The following is an 11588-nucleotide window of genomic DNA, read 5'->3' as shown; positions in this document are numbered from 1 at the left end:
AATTTTAGCTGGGGCTACTGCAGGCCTTCTATAAAGAGTTCCTGTAGCTTAAATGTTAAGGGCTGGTCTATATTCACAGGTGGGGGGCGGTGGCAATATATAAAAATAAAATATAGTAGTCAAAATATAGAGTGATTTGGGATTCCTGTAGGTCATTGCCACCTATTTATCAAATAAATCTCACTGTTCTGTGACAAAAAGAAAATAACCAACAAATTCTTTAAAAAACTTTTTATTGCTTATAGCAAGTTTGGCAATTAGTACAGAAAACAATTAGATGGAATTATGACTTACTGCTGAGCACAGATTATCATTCTATATTATTCTATGTTTTTTTTTTTTGAAGCCTATGAGAGGGCCCTTTACTTGGATTTGAATGATTGTTTCGCGAATAGTTGTTTAAGCTGTTCCTCAGTGGTCGCCTCTCTCTGCTGCATCAGCTCTCTATCTCCTTTGGTCACTCCCCAGGCATCAGGCCTTGACATAGATGGACAATATGGTCTTCCAGAGGCCGGTGGCAAGTTCTCCCAAAAGTCTCGTCTAGCCCTATAGATCACACAAAAGAAGAAATTTAATACAACTTAATGAATACTTTTATTCAAAATTCATATTGCAGCCAGATTGATATTACTGTCCTATCTCTAGGACTATGAAGTCTCATATCTCCAATCAATGATACTCCCATGTGTCTATGGAAAAATTAATCTTCCATCCAAAGTATTGAATGGTATTAGGGTGTTAGGTCTTCCAAAAGATTGCTCTAAGACTATTTTCTCTTAGGACTGGATACCCTGAGAACATTTTACTTCCCAGACCTGTTCATCAACATGTACCCAACTTTAAAGAAAGTTTTTACAACCTGTAATCTTTAATGTATTGAATTTGACATTTGGAAAATGTTACATTTACCCCCAAAAGAATGTGACTAGTACAATAACAAAAAAAACATACATTTCTGCTCCTTCCATATTGATGACTCCCCTATTGGTTAAATTCACCTGGATCATGGTGAATTTAAAAAAAATTTCTAACTTACCTGCATGGTCAAGGGCACCCCTCATGTGTTTGAGCTTAGCTGGGATCTTTGGATCGCTCATAATTCTTCGTCCCCAATTCCTACTTGAAGTGGACCCCTTACCCCCCTCCCCACATTCCTTGCCCTCCTCCTTTGATAACCCCTACCCCTTGAGTACCTATTTTGCTTTGCAGGTAAACACCTTGTTACAGAGTCTAATTTCCTTGCTAATATTATGTTCTTGTATATATAGTTGCTTTAATTTTTATACTCTAATATTGTTATGTTTATTCCTTGTATTCTTTATGTATACCTGCTACTCTGATTTATTTATTTATTTATTTACTTGTTGTTTATGCACAAAGTTTAAATACAAATCTATTGTAATAAAAACCATACATTTCTATAAAGTCTGTTGGCCCAAACTTTCAGAATAGAATAATATGGAGCCCAAGGGGCAAACAACTGTCAACTGCCAGTTTGATGGGTAAAACATGGGTACATGAGTTGGCCATCAAACTTCTCTCAACTGTTACTTTAATCTATTGTACCAAATTTTGTCTATGACACCAAATTACGGTTTCAGTTCCCATTGTATTTATCACAGGATATGAATATTACCAAAGAGGAATGGGGAAAATGGAAGAACCCCATCATTCATATCATTCACATGGTTGGGGTAACATGAATCCTAAATACTGATAGCTCTGCCCATGAATGTGCTGCTACAAAAACATTAATGCTTCTGATATTGCTCTTACCTTGCTCGGACCCAGGGCTTAGTATGCATGTCAAGACCACCTCCCCAGCTGCCATGCTTCTCTGAGCCCGGGGGTAAGAAGCCCCTTTCTGGGGCCAATTCTTCTGCAATTGCTCTAGTATGGTAAGGTTCAAATCCACAGCAGCCTCCAATGTACCTCACACCAAGATTATAGGCTGCCCGAGCATACTTGTGTATATCCCACCTTGTCACAATTCTTGGTTCCAAAGCTGAAACAGTCCAAAAAAAAGGTGGTCAATAAATGGGAATGTAGCCAATGTTATTACTGCAAAGGTAGAGTCCTCTAGACTTTTCACACTTAAAATTGTATTGTTAGTCTTAAAGTCTTGTTAGTCTTATTTTGCAGTCTTTCATAGTTGTTTAGACCCAATATATCTAGATCCTCTCCCCTGCATTCTGCTGGACAATATTCAAGACCAAAGTGCAGAAATGCTGCTGCTGCATTCCTGGTCTCATAAGAAGTGTCTAAATTAGGATAATAGAACACACTGCCAAATGTGTTTGTTTTACACCGCCAGGCTGTGTTTCTCAAATGTATTACCTATGACTTTTCTTGCACTTGAAATGTGTCTAGGCTTGGCACTCTAGGTGCTTATAGTTGCTTCCAATTGCAACTTTTTTTGCTGTTGCCTCCCTGACCTTAAAGCTCTTTTTCTAAGCTTGTCCTGACCTGGTCTTAACTTGCAGCTTGCTACTGCATACTGGGCCTTGCCTATTATTATTAGCCAGTGTTTATATAGCGGCAACATATTATGCAGCTCTTAGTCCATAATCACATCACTAACTGTCCTTCAAAGAACCTCACAATCAAATGTCATAAGCATAGTCTAAGGACAATACAAACTCTTTGCAGGTAAAGTCCTGGCCCGGGACACAAACCTAAGACCTAGTGCTCAAAGGCCAGAGTGCAAACGACTAAGCCAACCGTGCTCCCTACACACTGCCTACACAGTTCAGCCATCAGCATTTGGCTAGCACAACTTCCACACCATCAGCAGCTATGGAGAAGACATTAAAAGTACAGGTGAAGGTATGCACCTCATTTAGTGATAGTATACCTCACTGGCGTGCTACATGTAGTTCGGTCTGTATTGGGATATGCAGACATTAAACTACTGGTAGGATAGTTAACAAATCAAAGCATGATAGACAGGCTGCCAAGATGTGCTCTAGATTTAGTATGCTACATGTTAGAAATGGCAGCAGTAATTGAATTTAGAAAAGCACTGATCTCTGCACTATTGTGAACATACCAAAAGGGAATTCTGGCAGATCAATAAAGCCTTGCTTGCCACAATCAGGTGTATGATATGCAAGTGGTTGTGTCATCAGATGGGCTTTCACATTGGCAGCAGCCAACCCTTCCTTCATGAGCTTCACAGTTGCAACACAGGTCATTGGGTCAAAATGGCAATTAACTCCAACAACAGAGGCACCTGAAGAACAGAACAAAGAGAATGATATTAATGAGCGGAAAGAAAGAGTTAGGAAATGGGAATAAATGCCATAAACATAATAAACCTAAAATCATTGATATCTACCAATGGAATCAAGAAATGAGCCAGTGTGCCCATTGTACCATAAAACTGAACTCTAGGCTGTTATTTCGGCACAGATATGGGCTTTTATCAGTGTCTGCCCATTTCTTAGTGGTCTGATAGAACCCCCAAAGTTTCTGTGCAAATCATCATTTTCTTCAAGACTATATTTGCATTTATATGCCAATGTCTGGGCCTGACAACTGGTCTTTCAGACCAGAATCAATCATTTTGTCTTTTCATCACCCATGAGGGGAGTGCAGATTCTCCCCTGGCATTTTCAACTTGACCTTAGTGATATAATGGAAAATATTTAGGTATAGTTAATGTATGATGAGAACATTTTGGTCTGTTTCTGTAAAGATCTCCTTAAAGTAAATTTACCCAAGCTTACCCAAGCTCACAGCTTACCCAAGAACGTTGTCTAGTCCTGGGTGCCCTTTCATTGTTTCTAGCTATATCTGAGCTTTACAAAACCACTTCAATCAAGGGTTGTTGTATTACTGCTGTAGGGGCCCCAGCAATACTGCATGTTTTAATCAATTTTGTTCATTTTAATTTTATATACATTTTAATTCAAGTACTCTGGAGTGTGTAAAAAATATGCAGATATTTGTTATCCAAAAATAAGATGGGAGTTATGAAAGTTTGTGAAATGACTACTCCAGAATACTAATAATACATAACCCAATCCCATGGTAAATTGGAGTCTGAATGGCTTGTTCTCTGTGTTGGGCAATTGAGTAAAGCAGAATTTTTTTTCGACATGCAATATGAAAACATTTACTTTACTTACCAGCTTTAGCCAATCTGACAGCACACTGTCCTGGAGACACCCCATTCAGATCTCCTTCTGGTCCAATACATAATGTGGCAGCTACCGGCTTTCCAGCTTCTTTCAAGACCTCCACGGCCCACACTGCCTCTTCCACATGTTCGAAGTACTTAAACAAAGAATAGGGAGACATTAAAATGACCTTCTTCTGCTAGCTACCAACAAGATGTACCCTCGCCTTTCTCTTTGCGTATCATTTAACAATTTATTAGAATTCCTGTAGCAATGCAAGGTATCCACAGGCTATAATCACTACTTCTATTCACTACCTATAGCCATTATTTTCAAGAAGGCTTTATACAGGAGCTTCTCTAAGTTGCTCCAATGGAATTATCCAGTGAATTTTAAAGTCTGAACAATTCACATTGCCAATTAACAGCAAGCAGTGAAGTCAACGATTACAAGACAGGGCAAAGATATCGAGTTAGAGAGTTTATGATGGGGAATTAGTTTTATTCTTTACTAAGTTACAGAAGTCCAAGGTAGACCTACATGGCATCTTTACTATAATGGACAATAGGCACATTTATTTCTATTTCCATTCTCCTCACCTCAGCAATGAGGAAATCCACATTTTTCTTAACGAAGACATCAAGTTGTTTCCTGAATATGGTTTTCACCTCAGATTCACTCTTGCAGCTGAGGTACGATGGAGTTTGGCTGACCCCACCTGCCACCAAGGCATCCCCTTCATTTGCCACCTCTCGTGCTATATCACAGGCAGCTTCATTAACCTTCTGGCCCTGAAAATAGAACAAACATGTCAGGAAGACATTTATAAAAGAAGTAATATGCATTATTTCCTAGTCAAGTCTTACGTGTGTTTTTCTTACTTTGAAAAAATGAAATACAAAATAGTTTTTGGCTTGTATGTCACTCTAACTTTTCTTTTTTTTCCCAGCAAATAAAAAAACAGTGTGGCCCCACATGTTGGCCATGCAGCACACTGACAGATGCTGATTCCTGGTCACTTGCAGCATTCTGTGTATATGCTGGGCACCAGAATTAAAATCTCTGGGTCTCTGGGACCAGATTTATGGGTCTCTGAATGTCTATAATGCACAAGTAAAGTAAAGACTTGCACCAGGGGATGTAAACAAATTGCAAAACAGCAGGCATTAGTATGCATCTGTGGAGGGGTAAGTGTTTAAATTATTTAAGTTTGCAACAGGGGGTGATTGTCGTTTATTGTGGTCCTTTTGAATATCTTCTCCTTAATATCAGGAAACAGATTAGGGTTACCCAAAATCCAAAGTGGATTTAATAGCATCAATAAAAGGATGATTGAAATATTTATATTTTATTTGAATAATCATTAAAATCACATATAAAATATACTGTATATTGTACTGGGTTGTGAGGCGAAGAAAAGATATTGGTAATTTAGATGTAAGAGCCTCACAATAAAGGCTAAACAAATCAATCTTCAATAAAGATTTACGTTTGAAAATCATGTATCAAGTCATGTACTTTTTTTAGAGAACAATATTTTATCAAATTCACCAATATCTAAAGCCAATTTCCCCCCCTATTTAGGACTGAGAAATGTCTAGTTATAAATTAATTTTTGTCATCACTCTTCCTTTTGTACAGGAAGAAAAAAAAATGAGGAAATTACCCCCAGTTATGACCAGAACAAATGTCTCCATTAGATGAAAACTGTAATTTTTGGATTTTTCCCTAATTTCAGTCCTGGCCTTACAAAGCCATCAGCTAGACAACAACATAACATAAAACATTTCACCCCTTATAAACAACATAAAAACAGAGAAGGAAGAACTGTGTTAGATTATGAAAACAGAAACAATGGACTGTGTCGATGGTTCAAACATTTTCCAGAGCTTACCCCACATTATATAATAATATATTTTTGCAGAGCTTGGAAGGCTGCAATGTATAGGGAAATGACTGAAACTTTACCACCATGCATTTATTTCACCTAAGCGTTCTTTCCAGATGGGTCTCTGTTCTTCCTCGCAATGTTTAAAATGTGGCGTCTTGGAGGCAGATCTTTATCATATGCTGTGGGACTGCCCTAAAATACGTTATTTTTGGAGGCAGGTTGCGATGTAAGCACTCCAAAAGTTGGTAAACTATTTTTCATTAATCTCTGAATGGGCAATTTTCAGGGAAGTGTTGTTTCATGGTGCAAAGTTTGCCAAAGACTGCAGGAAACGTTTGATGATAATTTCTCTGGTAGCAAAGAAAAGCGTTTTCCATAACTGGATTACAGCAAACCCAATCACTTGCACTATTATTGGAAAAACTGGTTTGTTTTTGAGATGGAATGGGTTGAAGCTTCTCTGGACTGGGAAACATGGGAGGAGGGTTTTTTTGGAGTTTGGGAATTATACATAGCTACATTATCTTTGGATATGAGAAAAAGAATTTGCAAGAACCTTGAACAAACAGAATGGTATGCCTACCGTCTTTTGGACAATGATCCTCCAATTGTTTGCTGATTGTTGTATTTTTTTTTTTAATGATCTTATAATTTGTAACACAAGCCATATTTGATTGCAACTTTGTCAACAAGCGCTTCCATTGTTTATGATATTTACTGTGCCGCAACCTTACTGTATTTGTTTTGTTTTGCATATTGTATTATTTCCTCTCGAAAAATTAACCTCCTGAGCGTTACACTGAGGTCTAGATTTCTGTACCAAAAGTGATCCATCGTTTTTCATGAAATTTTTTTTTTAAATTGTAGACCTGTAACTAACAGAAATATGTCCGAACAGGGGTTCCAGTAGATATTATGAATATAAAAAATGTTTGAAACACACAATCATTTAAAAAAAAAAAAATTACTTTTAATAAAATTAAAGGAAAAACACAAAAATCAGCTTAAACATGATTACATAAACAAAGCTTGAAGCCATGGCAGGGGTCAGGCAGGCAGTGATGTCCAGGTCCAGGCAGAGATGGCAGAGTCCAAGCAGAGGTCAAAGCAGGCGGAGATGTCAGAGTCCAGGCAGAGGTCAGGGCAGGCGGCAGGCAGAGATGTCGGAGTCCAGGCAGAGGTCAAAGCAGGCAGCAAATGGTCAAAATTAGGCGAAGATCAGCAAAGGTAAGATAAGACACAGTGTTACACACTAGCCATCCAGGGAATAACTGGCAATTTTTAAAACTTTGATTCTGTATTTATTGGGGTTTGTTTTGAATTATTTTGTATTGGATTGGATACGGGAGTTTGTATCCAATCCAATACAAAATAAGAATTTGAATTTCCAAGTTATTTACTTTTATTTTATTTATTTTTTTATTTTTTTGTATTGGATTGGATACAGGAGTTTGTATTCAATCCAATATAAAATGAGCGTTTGAATTTACCAGTTATGTACTTTGTATTAATTTTAATTATTTTGTATTGGATTGGATACGCAAGTTTGTATCCAATCAAATACAAAATATAAATTTGAATTTCCAAGTTATTTACTTTTTTTTTTATTTTTCTTATTTTTTGTATTGGATTGGATACGGGAGTTTGTATTCAATCCAATACAAAATGACAGTTTGAATTTACCAATTACACACTTTGTATTTATTTGAATTATTTTGTATTGGATTCAATACAGGAGTTTGTATTGAATCCAATACAAAATGAATGAATGAGTTTCTATTTGAATTTCCCGCACACGCGCCGACGTCATCACGCACGCAGGGAGGAGCCGTCCGTTTTTTTTTTCTCCGCTGGACGGCTTCTCCCTTCAGAGATCATCCGGCGCTGGAACGAGCAGGACGTCGGACGATCAGCGGGACCAGGTAAGAAGCCGGCCGGCATCTTGTGTAACGGCGGCGGAACACAAGATGCCGGCTGGCGGAACACAAGATACCAGCCGGCATCTTACCGGTCCCGCTGGCACCCGACGCTGGAGAGGGAGATCGACGGACGACGCTGGACGGAGGATGACGCTGGAATACGAAAACGACGCTGGATGAGCACAGGGGGACCAGGTAAGTAAGGATGGGAAAAATCTCGGGGTTAACCATCCTTGCAATTTTTTTGTGCCCGAACGAAGGTCGGGCTTAACGGCAAGGTGGTTAATAAAAATATCTTAAAAAAAAGAGAAGAGCAGAAGGATACATCATTTGTATGTTCAGTAATATTGGTTATTGCCTATCATATGGTGGCTTCCTGAGAATGTTGCCATTGCTTTAGAGGCAAAAGAACTGCATTATAGTTGTTTGTAGTAAAGTGTTTTTAACAGAAGTGCAAGCTTCCAATACTCAAGATATAAACAAAATGAACAATTCATATTGATTTAGCACTACTATGTACCATGAAAACAAAATACTCACTGATATCTTATAAAAAAAAAGAAAAAAAGGGGAATACAATTTTCCTTAATACAAACAATACTCACTGAGATCTTTGCTGCTACGTAGTTCCCCCTGTTTTCCAGCTTGTCATCACTTGCATAGAATGTAAAGGTTTGCATGACATTTGCTCCAGCTCGGAGGAACTCCCTGTGTAGCTGACGCACTGTGGAAGAAAAGGCAGAAAGCTTTTCTCTCCAATACAGGTAAGGTTAACACAATACAAAATTCATTATCCTTTCATTACAGTAGACTTTGACATGATCTGGCTCACTCTAAACTAAATATTTACTCTGGATAGATATTGGTAAATTGTATTACATACACCCAACTGCATCTTTCCTTCTCGTTTCCAAGCAATCCAAAGAACAGGATAAATTTAAGTTAGTAAGTACATTGCATGTTGTATCACAGCCTATGTATATGAGGACATAACAGTGTGCTAAAACAGATACTTTACTTGGATCTCCTTGTTAGATGGTTTAAAATATAATGTTATTTCTGATTATTTACCAGCAGTGGTTATTTTTTTACATTTTCAACTTTTTTTGTTTCTGAATGTTTCTGATGAATGCTCTTTTTATTGATATTTATGGGTATATATGGATTTGAACAAATCCAGACAATGGGACTCAGAACTTTCAATTTCAAATAGATGGTGTATTAATCCAAGACAAGCTGTTGTTATATTCTGTCTCATTTGTGCTCTATGAAACCTTCAGGTATGTTGGGACTGGCACTGAGGTTGTGGTGCAGTTACCGCTTCCTCATACCAAATAATCACAGCCTTGGGGGGACACTACAAGTAGCTTCTACCTGAGGCAGACCCATAGAGAATGAAGTGGCGGAAGTGAACGTTACAGTACCACTAACAGCTGCCTGATGGCAAATCTGCACACCCTGGTAAGCCACAAGGATCTGCACCTTATCGGTTCCCGAGACAGATCTATTATTTAACACACACCTTCAAATATATTATTCAGTATATACATATATATATATATATATATATATATATATATGTACTGTATAAATGTATTTTGTAAGTGTGGCTACATTTTTAGGATCAGATTGATGACAATTGTGTCTGCTCACCTGACCACTATCTAAAATTTATAGTCTGAAATACATAAACATTTATCAGCAGACATCATTAGAATATTTCACAGTGCAAAGTAAAATGATAGCATGAATAGTAAACTACAGCTACCAATCCAATGTCACATCAGTGATGTAAACTGGTTTGCTTCTCTGGTTTGCTGTAGGTAGGTAGACAATGAATATTTATGTACATACCTGCCTCGGGATGTTCTACTGCAGCCTCCGGTGTCCATGGTCCAGCTTTGACATAGCCTCTCTTCTCCAGGGCAAACACAAAGCCCCCATCTCCGATCACAACCTCCCCTGCATCCAGACGTTCCAAAAGGCCCTAAAATTAGGTATGGGAATGATGATAATGATCAAAAATAATCTTCCACATATATTTTAGAACATCAGTCATGTTACTGAGAAAGCTACTACCAGCTTAAAAAACATATACTGTGCCATCGTCCTGGGGCAGTGACGGGCTGGTGGTGGGCAATGCTACCATTACAACACTTGTTCCAGCTCTACAATTAGAGATGGTCATTAGCCAACATGGCACATCAGCTTTATCATCCTACAGGCTTTTCCCCCCTAATAAACCTTGGAAGAATTAGAAGAATGGAGATATGGTAGGTATAAGTCAGGAGTGGGTAGTTTACTCATTAGTAAAAAGAGTCAATATTACCGTTCATTTTATAATCTTAGAATTACAACTCCATATGGCCTTTGCCAAGTCAGCTATCCCTTGCCGGATAATTCACACTGAGGAGCTCTACAAACAGATGAAGTTCTCATGTTTCCCTTGTCAGCCATTCCATGCCAGCTTCTAACACACCGGAATTCGTACTTTCATTTCTGCTAGTCGGCACACTCTACATTGTATAAATAATTAAGGAATTATCTGCACCAGTACTGTTTCAGCTTCATTACTTTGTGTTTCTACAAACTTTTTTTTTTTTAGGAATATTACACAATCAGCTTTTTACATAACTAGCAAAATGATGTATGTTCCAAAATGGGCAAGGGTGATGGTTGTAAAATTAATGCTGACGAAACATTTTATGTATAATACATGCCAATGAGAACTAGCAATGCAATATTTTATACTGTAGAAGTAACAGAATAGAGTAAGCCCCCTGCTAAGCACCCAGGAGCATTCACCTGCATATGTAGCACTTGAAGTTGTGGTGCAGTTCTAGAGGAGGAAATGCAACTGCAATGCCAGAAGAGACTTCAAAGCATTCCACTGCAACTTCAGCCATCATCATAGCGCCCAATGGTTTTATACCTATTTTGTAGCTTAGGGTAGCAGGGCACAACGGTGGGGCAGTCTGAAGTCTCATAACAAACACTGACCTGAGTCATTCTTGGAGGCTAGGAATGACACTATGGGTATACAACATTTGGCTGCCTGGGTATAGCTGAATAATAACAGATAATAACAGTGCTGTGTAATGTGTTGTATAAATACTGTTTATTATTATTATTAATAATAATAATAATAATAATAATAATATTAAGAAGAAGAATTCCAGCTATGGAACCCATACATGGTAGGAAGGTCATCTGAATGATAAGTCCAAACATCAGAAATTCCTTATAACACACAGAAATGCAGTATATTCCTTGTGTGCCAATGGCTTTCAGTTATTTTCAGATCAGGGAAGTTTTGCCAGATTTCTTGAAGTAGAGAAACAGTTAAGTATCATTATTTCCTCCAGATGCAATTTCTTCATAACAAAATGCAAGATGTTATTCTGTAATTTGTAGTCATATTTTAGCAGTAGGGAAAAGTGGAATTTAATGCTGGATTTATGTTGGCATCTATCTTGTAAAACAATATATTGGTCAACGTTTCTAGCATAACTAACATATTTTCCTGTCTAGTTTTGTTTTATGTTTTGTCATTACTGCCAGATCTTAATCCTTATTTGTGCAATGTCAGTTGTGCATTAAACACAAAAAGTCTCATGGTGTCTGATGGACAGAACTACAAGTCTCATGGTGTCTGAT

General features: G+C 37.8%; 1 protein-coding gene and 1 long non-coding RNA gene across 2 annotated transcripts in view; both read right to left on the bottom strand.

Annotated features, from left to right (window-relative positions):
* Positions 1 to 219: 219 nt before the first annotated feature.
* LOC140334157 (betaine--homocysteine S-methyltransferase 1) overlaps positions 220 to 11588 on the bottom strand; it is a 14061-nt gene continuing 2692 nt past the window's right edge. The window contains exons 2-8 of the mRNA XM_072416311.1: positions 9786 to 9918; positions 8537 to 8655; positions 4721 to 4912; positions 4131 to 4278; positions 3050 to 3232; positions 1777 to 2005; positions 220 to 546 (exon numbers count right to left, since the gene is read on the bottom strand). Of these exons, the coding sequence (XP_072272412.1) occupies positions 363 to 546; positions 1777 to 2005; positions 3050 to 3232; positions 4131 to 4278; positions 4721 to 4912; positions 8537 to 8655; positions 9786 to 9918 (1188 nt within the window). The 3' untranslated portion in view covers positions 220 to 362. The remainder of the gene's footprint in view (positions 547 to 1776; positions 2006 to 3049; positions 3233 to 4130; positions 4279 to 4720; positions 4913 to 8536; positions 8656 to 9785; positions 9919 to 11588) is intronic.
* LOC140334158 (uncharacterized) lies at positions 7445 to 8530 on the bottom strand. The gene is made up of 2 exons (XR_011921485.1): positions 8006 to 8530; positions 7445 to 7857 (listed from the first exon to the last, which is right to left on the bottom strand). It is a non-coding gene; the product is annotated as an uncharacterized lncRNA (long non-coding RNA).

The sequence above is a fragment of the Pyxicephalus adspersus genome, chromosome 6 (genome assembly GCF_032062135.1).
Source record: "Pyxicephalus adspersus chromosome 6, UCB_Pads_2.0, whole genome shotgun sequence".
NCBI lineage: Eukaryota > Metazoa > Chordata > Amphibia > Anura > Pyxicephalidae > Pyxicephalus > Pyxicephalus adspersus.
Note: the sequence above shows the minus strand (reverse complement) of the source record. Positions and strands in the feature narration are given on the sequence as shown.